Below are 15,000 nucleotides of genomic sequence, written 5' to 3'. Positions count from 1 at the left end.
AGGCTGTTCCCTATGTCCTCAATGCCATAGAAGGATGTTCCTACGTCCTCGATGCCATAGAAGGCTGTTCCCTATGTCCTTGCATTGCCATAGAAGGCTGTTCCCTACGTCCTAGATGCCATAGAAGGCTGTTCCCTATGTCCTCGCATTGCCATAGAAGGCTGTTCCCTATGTCCTCGATGCCATAGAAGGCTGTTCCCTATGTCCTCGATGCCATAGAAGGCTGTTCTCTATGTCCTCGATGCCATAGAAGGCTGTTCCCTATGTCCTCGATGCCATAGAAGGCTGTTCCCTATGTCCTCGATGCCATAGAAGGCTGTTCCCTATGTCCTCGATGCCATAGAAGGCTGTTCCCTATGTCCTCGATACCATAGAAGGCTGTCCCTATGTCCTCAATGCCATAGAAGGCTGTTCCCTATGTCCTCAATGCCATAGAAGGCTGTTCCCTATGTCCTCGATGCCATAGAAGGCTGTTCCCTATGTCCTCAATGCCATAGAAGGCTGTTCCCTATGTCCTTAATGCCATAGAAGGATGTTCCCAATGTCCTCAATGCCATAGAAGGATGTTCCCTATGTCCTCGATGCCATAGAAGGATGTTCCTATGTCCCCAATGCCATAGAAGGCTGTACCCTATGTCCTCGATGCCATAGAAGGATGTTCCTATGTCCTCGATGCCATAGAAGGCTGTTCCCTATGTCCTCGATGCCATAGAAGGCTGTTCCTATGTCCTCAATACCATAGAAGGCTGTTCCCATGTCCTCAATGCCATAGAAGGCTGTCCCTATGTCCTCAATACCATAGAAGGATGTTCCTATGTCCTCGATGCCATAGAAGGCTGTTCCCTATGTCCTCGATGCCATAGAAGGCTGTCCCTATGTCCTCAATGCCATAGAAGGCTGTTCCCTATGTCCTCAATGCCATAGAAGGCTGTCCCTATGTCCTCAATACCATAGAAGGATGTTCCTATGTCCTCGATGCCATAGAAGGCTGTTCCCTATGTCCTCGATGCCATAGAAGGCTGTTCCCTATGTCCTCGATGCCATAGAAGGATGTTCCTATGTCCTCGATGCCATAGAAGGATGTTCCTATGTCCTCGATGCCATAGAAGGCTGTTCCCTATGTCCTCGATGCCATAGAAGGCTGTTCCCTATGTCCTCGATGCCATAGAAGGCTGTTCCCTATGTCCTCGATGCCATAGAAGGCTGTTCCCTATGTCCTCGATGCCATAGAAGGATGTTCCTATGTCCTCGATGCCATAGAAGGCTGTTCCCTATGTCCTCGATGCCATAGAAGGCTGTTCCCTATGTCCTCGATGCCATAGAAGGATGTTCCTATGTCCTCGATGCCATAGAAGGCTGTTCCCTATGTCCTCGATGCCATAGAAGGCTGTTCCCTACGTCCTCGATGCCATAGAAGGATGTTCCTATGTCCTCGATGCCATAGAAGGCTGTTCCCTATGTCCTCGATGCCATAGAAGGATGTTCCTATGTCCTCGATGCCATAGAAGGATACCGTATCAAAGGGGCTCTGGAGTTGGCTTCATATCCAACAGATAATTAGTCTTGATGAGTCATTAGAGCTCGATATTGAGTCAGATCATTATCCTTCCTCTCATTATCCCTCCTCTCATTATCCCTCCTCTCATTATCCCTCCTCTCATCTCTCCATCACCTCACACATTATATATCCCTCCTCTCATTATCCCTCCTCTCATTATCCCTCTCATTATCCCTCCTCTCATTATCCCCCTCTCTCTCTCTCTCTCTCTCTCTCCATCCATCTCTCTCTCTCTCTCTCTCTCTCCATCCCCCCTCTCTCTCTCTCCATCCATCCCCCCTCTCTCTCTCTTCATCCATCCCCCTCTCGCTCTCTCTCTCCATGATCTGTCTGTAACCTGCCAGGTGATCTGTCTGTAACCTGTCAGGTGGTCTGATGCTGTCAGGTGATCTGTCTGTAACCTGGCAGGTGATCTGTCTGTAACCTGCCAGGTTATCTGTCTGTAACCTGTCAGGTGATCTGTCTGTAACCTGGCAGGTGATCTGTCTGTAACCTGCCAGGTGATCTGTCTGTAACCTGTCAGGTGATCTGTCTGTAACCTGTCAGGTGATCTGTCTGTAACCTGCCAGGTGATCTGTCTGTAACCTGCCAGGTGATCTGTCTGTAACCTGCCAGGTGATCTGTCTGTAACCTGTCAGGTGATCTGTCTGTAACCTGTCAGGTGATCTGTCTGTAACCTGTCAGGTGATCTGTCTGTAACCTGTCAGGTGATCTGTCTGTAACCTATGTCCTCGATGCCATAGAAGGCTGTTCCTATGTCCTCGATGCCATAGAAGGCTGTTCCCTATGTCCTCAATGCCATAGAAGGCTGTTCCCTATGTCCTCGCATTGCCATAGAAGGCTGTTCCCTATGTCCTCATTACCATAGAAGGCTGTTCCCTATGTCCTCGATGCCATAGAAGGCTGTTCCCTACGTCCTCGATGCCATAGAAGGCTGTCCCCTATGTCCTCGATGCCATAGAAGGCTGTTCCCTATGTCCTCAATGCCAGAGAAGGATGTTCCTACGTCCTCGATGCCATAGAAGGCTGTTCCCTATGTCCTTGCATTGCCATAGAAGGCTGTTCCCTACGTCCTCGATGCCATAGAAGGCTGTTCCCTATGTCCTCGCATTGCCATAGAAGGCTGTTCCCTATGTCCTCGATGCCATAGAAGGCTGTTCCCTATGTCCTCAATGCCATAGAAGGCTGTTCCCTATGTCCTCGATGCAATAGAAGTCTGTTCCCTATGTCCTCGATGCCATAGAAGGCTGTTCCCTATGTCCTCGCATTGCCATAGAAGGCTGTTCCCTATGTCCTCATTACCATAGAAGGCTGTTCCCTATGTCCTCGATGCCATAGAAGGCTGTTCCTTACGTCCTCGATGCCATAGAAGGCTGTCCCCTATGTCCTCGATGCCATAGAAGGCTGTTCCCTATGTCCTCAATGCCATAGAAGGATGTTCCTACGTCCTCGATGCCATAGAAGGCTGTTCCCTATGTCCTTGCATTGCCATAGAAGGCTGTTCCCTATGTCCTCGATGCCATAGAAGGCTGTTCCCTATGTCCTCGCATTGCCATAGAAGGCTGTTCCCTATGTCCTCGATGCCATAGAAGGCTGTTCCCTATGTCCTCGATGCCATAGAAGGCTGTTCTCTATGTCCTCGATGCCATAGAAGGCTGTTCCCTATGTCCTCGATGCCATAGAAGGCTGTTCCCTATGTCCTCGATGCCATAGAAGGCTGTTCCCTATGTCCTCGATGCCATAGAAGGCTGTTCCCTATGTCCTCGATACCATAGAAGGCTGTCCCTATGTCCTCGATGCCATAGAAGGCTGTTCCCTATGTCCTCAATGCCATAGAAGGCTGTTCCCTATGTCCTCGATGCCATAGAAGGCTGTTCCCTATGTCCTCAATGCCATAGAAGGCTGTTCCCTATGTCCTTAATGCCATAGAAGGATGTTCCCTATGTCCTCGATGCCATAGAAGGATGTTCCTATGTCCTCAATGCCATAGAAGGCTGTTCCCTATGTCCTCGATGCCATAGAAGGATGTTCCTATGTCCTCGATGCCATAGAAGGCTGTTCCCTATGTCCTCGATGCCATAGAAGGCTGTTCCTATGTCCTCGATACCATAGAAGGATGTTCCTATGTCCTCGATGCCATAGAAGGCTGTTCCCTATGTCCTCGATGCCATAGAAGGCTGTTCCCTATGTCCTCAATGCCATAGAAGGCTGTTCCCTATGTCCTCGATGCCATAGAAGGCTGTTCCCTATGTCCTCAATGCCATAGAAGGCTGTTCCCTAGGTCCTCGATGCCATAGAAGGCTGTTCCCTGTGTCCTCAATGCCATAGAAGGCTGTCCCCTATGTCCTCGATGCCATAGAAGGCTGTTCCCTATGTCCTCGATGCCATAGAAGGCTGTTCCCTATGTCCTCGATGCCATAGAAGGCTGTTCCCTATGTCCTCGATGCCATAGAAGGCTGTCCCTATGTCCTCAATGCCATAGAAGGCTGTTCCCTATGTCCTCAATGCCATAGAAGGCTGTCCCTATGTCCTCAATACCATAGAAGGATGTTCCTATGTCCTCGATGCCATAGAAGGCTGTTCCCTATGTCCTCGATGCCATAGAAGGCTGTCCCTATGTCCTCAATGCCATAGAAGGCTGTTCCCTATGTCCTCAATGCCATAGAAGGCTGTCCCTATGTCCTCAATACCATAGAAGGATGTTCCTATGTCCTCGATGCCATAGAAGGATGTTCCTATGTCCTCGATGCCATAGAAGGCTGTTCCCTATGTCCTCGATGCCATAGAAGGCTGTTCCCTATGTCCTCGATGCCATAGAAGGCTGTTCCCTATGTCCTCGATGCCATAGAAGGATGTTCCTATGTCCTCGATGCCATAGAAGGATGTTCCTATGTCCTCGATGCCATAGAAGGATACCGTATCAAAGGGGCTCTGGAGTTGGCTTCATATCCAACAGATAATTAGTCTTGATGAGTCATTAGAGCTCGATATTGAGTCAGATCATTATCCTTCCTCTCATTATCCCTCCTCTCATTATCCCTCCTCTCATTACCCCTCCTCTCATCTCTCCATCACCTCACACATTATATATCCCTCCTCTCATTATCCCTCCTCTCATTATCCCTCTCATTATCCCTCCTCTCATTATCCCCCCTCTCTCTCTCTCTCTCTCTCTCCATCCATCTCTCTCTCTCTCTCTCTCTCTCTCCATCCCCCCTCTCTCTCTCTCCATCCATCCCCCTCTCTCTCTCTTCATCCATCCCCTCTCGCTCTCTCTCTCCATGATCTGTCTGTAACCTGCCAGGTGATCTGTCTGTAACCTGTCAGGTGGTCTGATGCTGTCAGGTGATCTGTCTGTAACCTGGCAGGTGATCTGTCTGTAACCTGCCAGGTTATCTGTCTGTAACCTGTCAGGTGATCTGTCTGTAACCTGGCAGGTGATCTGTCTGTAACCTGCCAGGTGATCTGTCTGTAACCTGTCAGGTGATCTGTCTGTAACCTGTCAGGTGATCTGTCTGTAACCTGTCAGGTGATCTGTCTGTAACCTGCCAGGTGATCTGTCTGTAACCTGCCAGGTGATCTGTCTGTAACCTGCCAGGTGATCTGTCTGTAACCTGCCAGGTGATCTGTCTGTAACCTGTCAGGTGATCTGTCTGTAACCTGTCAGGTGATCTGTCTGTAACCTGTCAGGTGATCTGTCTGTAACCTATGTCCTCGATTCCATAGAAGGCTGTTCCCTATGTCCTCGATGCCATAGAAGGCTGTTCCCTATGTCCTCAATGCCATAGAAGGCTGTTCCCTATGTCCTCAATGCCATAGAAGGCTGTTCCCTATGTCCTCGCATTGCCATAGAAGGCTGTTCCCTATGTCCTCATTACCATAGAAGGCTGTTCCCTATGTCCTCGATGCCATAGAAGGCTGTTCCCTACGTCCTCGATGCCATAGAAGGCTGTCCCCTATGTCCTCGATGCCATAGAAGGCTGTTCCCTATGTCCTCAATGCCAGAGAAGGATGTTCCTACGTCCTCGATGCCATAGAAGGCTGTTCCCTATGTCCTTGCATTGCCATAGAAGGCTGTTCCCTACGTCCTCGATGCCATAGAAGGCTGTTCCCTATGTCCTCGCATTGCCATAGAAGGCTGTTCCCTATGTCCTCGATGCCATAGAAGGCTGTTCCCTATGTCCTCAATGCCATAGAAGGCTGTTCCCTATGTCCTCGATGCAATAGAAGTCTGTTCCCTATGTCCTCGATGCCATAGAAGGCTGTTCCCTATGTCCTCGCATTGCCATAGAAGGCTGTTCCCTATGTCCTCATTACCATAGAAGGCTGTTCCCTATGTCCTCGATGCCATAGAAGGCTGTTCCCTACGTCCTCGATGCCATAGAAGGCTGTCCCCTATGTCCTCGATGCCATAGAAGGCTGTTCCCTATGTCCTCAATGCCATAGAAGGATGTTCCTACGTCCTCGATGCCATAGAAGGCTGTTCCCTATGTCCTTGCATTGCCATAGAAGGCTGTTCCCTATGTCCTCGATGCCATAGAAGGCTGTTCCCTATGTCCTCGCATTGCCATAGAAGGCTGTTCCCTATGTCCTCGATGCCATAGAAGGCTGTTCCCTATGTCCTCGATGCCATAGAAGGCTGTTCTCTATGTCCTCGATGCCATAGAAGGCTGTTCCCTATGTCCTCGATGCCATAGAAGGCTGTTCCCTATGTCCTCGATGCCATAGAAGGCTGTTCCCTATGTCCTCGATGCCATAGAAGGCTGTTCCCTATGTCCTCGATACCATAGAAGGCTGTCCCTATGTCCTCGATGCCATAGAAGGCTGTTCCCTATGTCCTCAATGCCATAGAAGGCTGTTCCCTATGTCCTCGATGCCATAGAAGGCTGTTCCCTATGTCCTCAATGCCATAGAAGGCTGTTCCCTATGTTCTTAATGCCATAGAAGGATGTTCCCTATGTCCTCGATGCCATAGAAGGATGTTCCTATGTCCTCAATGCCATAGAAGGCTGTTCCCTATGTCCTCGATGCCATAGAAGGATGTTCCTATGTCCTCGATGCCATAGAAGGCTGTTCCCTATGTCCTCGATGCCATAGAAGGCTGTTCCTATGTCCTCGATACCATAGAAGGATGTTCCTATGTCCTCGATGCCATAGAAGGCTGTTCCCTATGTCCTCGATGCCATAGAAGGCTGTTCCCTATGTCCTCAATGCCATAGAAGGCTGTTCCCTATGTCCTCGATGCCATAGAAGGCTGTTCCCTATGTCCTCAATGCCATAGAAGGCTGTTCCCTAGGTCCTCGATGCCATAGAAGGCTGTTCCCTATGTCCTCAATGCCATAGAAGGCTGTCCCCTATGTCCTCGATGCCATAGAAGGCTGTTCCCTATGTCCTCGATGCCATAGAAGGCTGTTCCCTATGTCCTCGATGCCATAGAAGGCTGTTCCCTATGTCCTCGATGCCATAGAAGGCTGTCCCTATGTCCTCAATGCCATAGAAGGCTGTTCCCTATGTCCTCAATGCCATAGAAGGCTGTCCCTATGTCCTCAATACCATAGAAGGATGTTCCTATGTCCTCGATGCCATAGAAGGCTGTTCCCTATGTCCTCGATGCCATAGAAGGCTGTCCCTATGTCCTCAATGCCATAGAAGGCTGTTCCCTATGTCCTCAATGCCATAGAAGGCTGTCCCTATGTCCTCAATACCATAGAAGGATGTTCCTATGTCCTCGATGCCATAGAAGGCTGTTCCCTATGTCCTCGATGCCATAGAAGGCTGTTCCCTATGTCCTCGATGCCATAGAAGGATGTTCCTATGTCCTCGATGCCATAGAAGGATGTTCCTATGTCCTCGATGCCATAGAAGGCTGTTCCCTATGTCCTCGATGCCATAGAAGGCTGTTCCCTATGTCCTCGATGCCATAGAAGGCTGTTCCCTATGTCCTCGATGCCATAGAAGGATGTTCCTATGTCCTCGATGCCATAGAAGGATGTTCCTATGTCCTCGATGCCATAGAAGGATGTTCCTATGTCCTCGATGCCATAGAAGGCTGTTCCCTATGTCCTCGATGCCATAGAAGGCTGTTCCCTATGTCCTCGATGCCATAGAAGGCTGTTCCTATGTCCTCGATGCCATAGAAGGATGTTCCTATGTCCTCGATGCCATAGAAGGCTGTTCCCTATGTCCTCGATGCCATAGAAGGCTGTTCCCTATGTCCTCGATGCCATAGAAGGATGTTCCTATGTCCTCGATGCCATGAAGGATACCGTATCAAAGGGGCTCTGGAGTTGGCTTCATATCCAACAGATAATTAGTCTTGATGAGTCATTAGAGCTCGATATTGAGTCAGATCATTATCCTTCCTCTCATTATCCCTCCTCTCATTATCCCTCCTCTCATTATCCCTCCTCTCATCTCTCCATCACCTCACACATTATATATCCCTCCTCTCATTATCCCTCCTCTCATTATCCCTCTCATTATCCCTCCTCTCATTATCCCCTCTCATTATCTATCCCCCTCTCATTATCTATCCCCCTCTCATTATCTATCCCTCCTCTCATCTCTCCATCACCTCACACATTATCTATCCCTCTTCTCTTTATCCCTCCTCTCATTATCCCTCCTCTCATTATCCCTCCTCATCTCTCCATCACCTCACAATTATCTATCCCTCCTCTCATTATCCCTCCTCATCTCTCCATCACCTCTCATTATCCCTCCTCTCATCACCTCCTCTCATTATCTATCCCTCCTCTCATCTCTCCATCACCTCACACATTATCTATCCCTCCTCTCATTATCCCTCCTCTCATTATCCCTCCTCTCATCTCTCCATCACCTCACTCACAGGAACAGATGGAATATACTTCCTCCACACATCAGCCAAACATAGAAAGAAAGGTAGACTCAAACATCACCCTGTTTGGTGTGTGTGTGTTTGGTGTGTGTGTGTGTGTGTGTTTGGTGTGTGTGTTGCCAAGGCTTCACAATCTTCTGCAAAACCAAATGCCAGATTCTATGTTATCAGAACAACCAGGGAAATTGAACTCAAGGTTGGGGCTTTTGAGTGTGAAATACAGACGTGATAATGTATGGACACGATAACGTACATGCATGATAATGTATACAGGTGATCATGTACACAGACGATCATGCATACACACGATAATGCGGTAATATGGTAATGTACATATGTGATAATGTATACACACAATAACGTACAGACACGATAATGTATTGTGATCATGTATAGCCACGATAATGTATATATATATGTGATAATGCATATCTTTGATAGTGTATAGACGTGATAATGTATAGAGGTGATTATGTATAGACATGATAACGTATAGGCATGATAATGTATAGACGTGATAATGTATAGACGTGATAATGTATAGACATGATAATGTATAGACGCGATAATGTATAGACATGATAATGTATAGACATGATAATGTATAGACGTGATAACGTTATAGACATGATAATGTATATGCGTGATAATGTATATGCGTGATAACGTATAGACGTGATAACGTATAGACGTGATAACGTATAGACGTGATAATGTAGAGATGTGATAATGTAGAGACGTGATAATGTAGAGACGTGATAACGTATAGGCGTGATAACGTATAGACGTGATAACGTATAGACGTGATAACGTATAGACGTGATAATGTATAGACGTGATAATGTACTGTACCCTGAGGCTGTAGAACAGAACACACTCCAACCTATCAGGGAGCAGAGAGCTTTGTTTGGTTCTGCAGAAGAGACTGATAACCTGGAAGTGTTTTCTCTCTTTCGCTCCCGCTGGACCTTCTGTTCTGAGAGAAAGTCACCCTGGATCCCCCTGCTGTTGTAGAACACTAGAACACTTCACCTGCTGTTGTAGAACACTAGAACACTTCACCTGTTGTTGTAGAACACTAGAACACTTCACCTGTTGTTGTAGAACACTAGAACACTTCACCTGCTGTTGTAGAACACTAGAACACTTCACCTGTTGTTGTAGAACACTAGAACACTTCACCTGCTGTTGTAGAACACTAGAACACTTCACCTGTTGTTGTAGAACACTAGAACACTTCACCTGCTGTTGTAGAACACTAGAACACTTCACCTGCTGTTGTAGAACACTAGAACACTTCCCCTGCTGTTGTAGAACACTAGAACACTTCACCTGCTGTTGTAGAACACTAGAACACTTCACCTGCTGTTGTAGAACACTAGAACACTTCAACCTGCTGTTGTAGAACACTAGAACACTTCAACCTGCTGTTGTAGAACACTAGAACACTTCAACCTGCTGTTGTAGAACACTAGAACACTTCACCTGCTGTTGTAGAACACTAGAACACTTCCCCTGCTGTTGTAGAACACTAGAACACTTCAACCTGCTGTTGTAGAACACTAGAACACTTCACCTGCTGTTGTAGAACACTAGAACACTTCAACCTACTGTTGTAGAACACTAGAACACTTCAACCTGCTGTTGTAGAACACTAGAACACTTCCCCTGCTGTTGTAGAACACTAGAACACTTCACCTGCTGTTGTAGAACACTAGAACACTTCACCTGCTGTTGTAGAACACTAGAACACTTCACCTGCTGTTGTAGAACACTAGAACACTTCCCCTGCTGTTGTAGAACACTAGAACACTTCAACCTGCTGTTGTAGAACACTAGAACACTTCCCCTGCTGTTGTAGAACACTAGAACACTTCACCTGCTGTTGTAGAACACTAGAACACTTCACCTGCTGTTGTAGAACACTAGAACACTTCCCCTGCTGTTGTAGAACACTAGAACACTTCACCTGCTGTTGTAGAACACTAGAACACTTCAACCTGCTGTTGTAGAACACTAGAACACTTCAACCTGCTGTTGTAGAACACTAGAACACTTCACCTGTTGTTGTAGAACACTAGAACACTTCAACCTGCTGTTGTAGAACACTAGAACACTTCAACCTGCTGTTGTAGAACACTAGAACACTTCACCTGCTGTTGTAGATCACTAGAACACTTCAACCTGCTGTTGTAGAACACTAGAACACTTCACCTGCTGTTGTAGAACACTAGAACATTTCCCCTGCTGTTGTAGAACACTAGAACACTTCACCTGCTGTTGTAGAACACTAGAACACTTCACCTGCTGTTGTAGAACACTAGAACACTTCAACCTGCTGTTGTAGAACACTAGAACACTTCACCTGCTGTTGTAGAACACTAGAACACTTCACCTGCTGTTGTAGAACACTAGAACACTTCAACCTGCTGTTGTAGAACACTAGAACACTTCCCCTGCTGTTGTAGAACACTAGAACACTTCACCTGCTGTTGTAGAACACTAGAACACTTCACCTGTTGTTGTAGAACACTAGAACACTTCACTACTGGTAGTCTGTAGTCCTTAGCTCCACTCCCCTAATAACCCCTACTACTGGTAGTGTGTAGTCCTTAGCTCCACTCCCCTAATAACCCCTACTACTGGTAGTCTGTAGTCCTTAGCTCCACTCCCCTAATAACCCCTACTACTGGTAGTCTGTAGTCCTTAGCTCCACTCCCCTAATGACCCCTACTACTGGTAGTCTGTAGTCCTTAGCTCCACTCCCCTAATAACCCCTACTACTGGTAGTCTGTAGTCCTTAGCTCCACTCCCCTAATAACCCCTACTACTGGTAGTCTGTAGTCCTTAGCTCCACTCCCCTAATACTGGTAGTCTGTAGTCCTTAGCTCCACTCCCCTAATAACCCCTACTACTGGTAGTCTGTAGTCCTTAGCTCCACTCCCTAATAACCCCCACTACTGGTAGTCTGTAGTCCTTAGCTCCACTCCCCTAATAACCCATACTACTGGTAGTCTGTAGTCCTTAGCTCCACTCCCCTAATAACCCCCACTACTGGTAGTCTGTAGTCCTTAGCTCCACTCCCCTAATAACCCCTACTACTGGTAGTCTGTAGTCCTTAGCTCCACTCCCTAATAACCCCTACTACTGGTAGTCTGTAGTCCTTAGCTCCACTCCCCTAATAACCCCTACTACTGGTGGTCTGTAGTCCTTAGCTCCTCTCCCCTAATAACCCCTACTACTGGTGGTCTGTAGTCCTTAGCTCCACTCCCCTGATAACCCCTACTACTGGTAGTCTGTAGTCCTTAGCTCCACTCCCCTGATAACCCCTACTACTGGTGGTCTGTAGTCCTTAGCTCCACTCCCCTAATAACCCCTACTACTGGTAGTCTGTAGTCCTTAGCTCCACTCCCCTAATAACCCCTACTACTGGTAGTCTGTAGTCCTTAGCTCCACTCCCCTAATAACCCCTACTACTGGTAGTCTGTAGTCCTTAGCTCCACTCCCCTAATAACCCCTACTACTGGTAGTCTGTAGTTCTTAGCTCCACTCCCCTAATAACCCCTACTACTCGTAGTCTGTAGTTCTTAGCTCCACTCCCCTAATAACCCCTACTACTGGTAGTCTGTAGTCCTTAGCTCCACTCCCCTAATGACCCCTACTACTGGTAGTCTGTAGTCCTTAGCTCCACTCCCCTAATGACCCCTACTACTGGTAGTCTGTAGTCCTTAGCTCCACTCCCCTAATGACCCCTACTCCTGGTAGTCTGTAGTCCTTAGCTCCACTCCCCTAATAACCCCTACTACTGGTAGTCTGTAGTCCTTAGCTCCACTCCCTAATAACCCCTACTACTGGTAGTCTGTAGTCCTTAGCTCCACTCCCCTAATAACCCCTACTACTGGTAGTCTGTAGTTCTTAGCTCCACTCCCCTAATAACCCCTACTACTGGTAGTCTGTAGTTCTTAGCTCCACTCCCCTAATAACCCCTACTACTGGTAGTCTGTAGTCCTTAGCTCCACTCCCTAATAACCCCTACTACTGGTAGTCTGTAGTCCTTAGCTCCACTCCCCTAATGACCCCTACTACTGGTAGTCTGTAGTCCTTAGCTCCACTCCCCTAATAACCCCTACTACTGGTAGTCTGTAGTCCTTAGCTCCACCCCCTAATAACCCCTACTACTGGTAGTCTGTAGGCCTTAGCTCCACTCCCCTAATAACCCCTACTACTGGTAGTCTGTAGTCCTTAGCTCCACTCCCCTAATAACCCCTACTACTGGTAGTCTGTTGTCCTTAGCTCCACTCCCCTAATAACCCCTACTACTGGTAGTCTGTAGTCCTTAGCTCCACTCCCCTAATAACCCCTACTACTGGTAGTCTGTAGTCCTTAGCTCCACTCCCCTAATAACCCCTACTACTGGTAGTCTGTAGTCCTTAGCTCCACTCCCCTAATAACCCCTACTACTGGTAGTCTGTAGTCCTTAGCTCCACTCCCCTAATAACCCCTACTACTGGTAGTCTGTAGTCCTTAGCGCCACTCCCCTGATTGTTTGACATTTGAAGTCAGTAACACAGGACTGTGCATCGTGTAACCCTAGGTTACTTTAAACTCCCGTCGGACAAATGGAATCGCAAATTCCTTACTCGAGGATTGAGTAAGTTTTTTGTTGAATCAGTGTGTTTGTCTCTTTATGTAACTCAACTTATCCTTGTGATTCCCCCCCCCCCATCGTTGTCAACCCTCAGCCTGATACCAGCCCCCACCCTCAGCCCCACCACCCTGATACCAGCCCCAGCCTCCACCACCCTGATACCAGCCCCCACCACCCTGATACCAGCCCCCACCACCCTGATACCAGCCCCCACCACCCTCAGCCCCACCACCCTGATACCAGCCCCCACCCTCAGCCCCACCACCCTGATATCAGCCCCCAGCCCCCACCCTCAGCCCCCCACCACCCTGATACCAGCCCCCACCACCCTGATACCAGCCCCCACCCTCAGCCCCCCACCACCCTGATACCAGCCCCCACCACCCTGATACCAGCCCCCACCCTCAGCCCCCACCACCCTGATACCAGCCCCCCACCACCCTGATACCAGCCCCCACCCTCAGCCCCCCACCACCCTGATACCAGCCCCCACCACCCTGATACCAGCCCCCACCACCCTGATACCAGCCCCCACCACCCTGATACCAGCCCACAGCCCACACCCTCAGCCCCCACCACCCTGATACCAGCCCACAGCCCACACCCTCAGCCCCCACCCTCAACCCCCACCACCCTGATACCAGCCCCCACCCTCAGCCCCACCACCCTGATACCAGCCCCCAGCCCCCACCCTCAGCCCCCCTCACCCTGATACTGGCCCCCACCACCCTGATACCAGCCCCCACCCTCAGCCCCACCACCGTGATACCAGCCCCCCACCACCCTGATACCAGCCCCCACCCTCAGCCACCACCCTCAGCCCACCACCCTCAGCCACCACCCTCAGCCCCCCACCCTGATACCAGCCCCACCACCCTGATACCAGCCCCACCACCCTCAGCCCCACCACCCTGATACCAGCCCCACCACCCTGATACCAGCCCCCACCCTCAGCCCCACCACCCTGATACCAGCCCCACCACCCTGATACCAGCCCCACCACCCTCAGCCCCACCACCCTCAGCCCCACCACCCTGATACCAGCCCCACCACCCTGATACCAGCCCCACCACCTTCAGCCCCACCACCCTGATACCAGCCCCACCACCCTGATACCAGCCCCACCACCCTCAGCCCCACCACCCTGATACCAGCCCCACCACCCCTCAGCCCCACCACCCTGATACCAGCCCCACCACCCTCAGCCCCACCACCCTGATACCAGCCCCACCACCCTGATACCAGCCCCACCACCCTCAGCCCCACCACCCTGATACCAGCCCCACCACCCTGATACCAGCCCCACCACCCTGATACCAGCCCCACCACCCTGATACCAGCCCCACCACCCTGATACCAGCCCCACCACCCTGATACCAGCCCCACCACCCTCAGCCCCACCACCCTGATACCAGCCCCACCACCCTGATACCAGCCCCCCACCACCCTGATACCAGCCCCACCACCCTGATACCAGCCCCCACCACCCTGATACCAGCCCCCCACCACCCTGATACCAGCCCCACCACCCTGATACCAGCCCCACCACCCTCAGCCCCACCACCCTGATACCAGCCCCACCACCCTCAGCCCCACCACCCTGATACCAGCCCCACCACCCTCAGCCCCACCACCCTGATACCAGCCCCCACCACCCTGATACCAGCCCCCACCACCCTGATACCAGCCCCCACCCTCAGCCCCACCACCTTCAGCCCCACCACCCTGATACCAGCCCCAACACCCTCAGCCCCACCACCCTGATACCAGCCCCCACCACCCTCAGCCCCACCACCCTCAATCCTCCAGGATCCCCCCCACAGTTCCTCAATAGCTGCTCCCTCAACCCTCCAGATCCCCCCACAGTTCCCCAATAGCTGCACCCTCAACCCTCCACGATCCCCCCCACAGTTCCCCATTAGCTGCTCCCTCAAC

General features: G+C 50.0%; 1 protein-coding gene across 3 annotated transcripts in view; it reads left to right on the top strand.

The window, feature by feature from the left end:
* LOC106592779 (epidermal growth factor receptor kinase substrate 8) overlaps positions 1 to 15,000 on the top strand; it is a 50,368-nt gene that overhangs the window by 6,224 nt on the left and 29,144 nt on the right. The window contains exon 3 of one of the 3 annotated variants that reach the window (XM_045712024.1): positions 8,411 to 8,461. The exons of the other annotated variants lie outside the window; for them this stretch is intronic. Coding sequence (XP_045567980.1) covers positions 8,411 to 8,461 — 51 coding nt within the window. The remainder of the gene's footprint in view (positions 1 to 8,410; positions 8,462 to 15,000) is intronic. 3 annotated transcript variants of the gene reach the window in all.

This window comes from Salmo salar, unplaced genomic scaffold (assembly GCF_905237065.1).
Source record: "Salmo salar unplaced genomic scaffold, Ssal_v3.1, whole genome shotgun sequence".
Classification (NCBI taxonomy): domain Eukaryota; kingdom Metazoa; phylum Chordata; class Actinopteri; order Salmoniformes; family Salmonidae; genus Salmo; species Salmo salar.
Note: the sequence above shows the minus strand (reverse complement) of the source record. Positions and strands in the feature narration are given on the sequence as shown.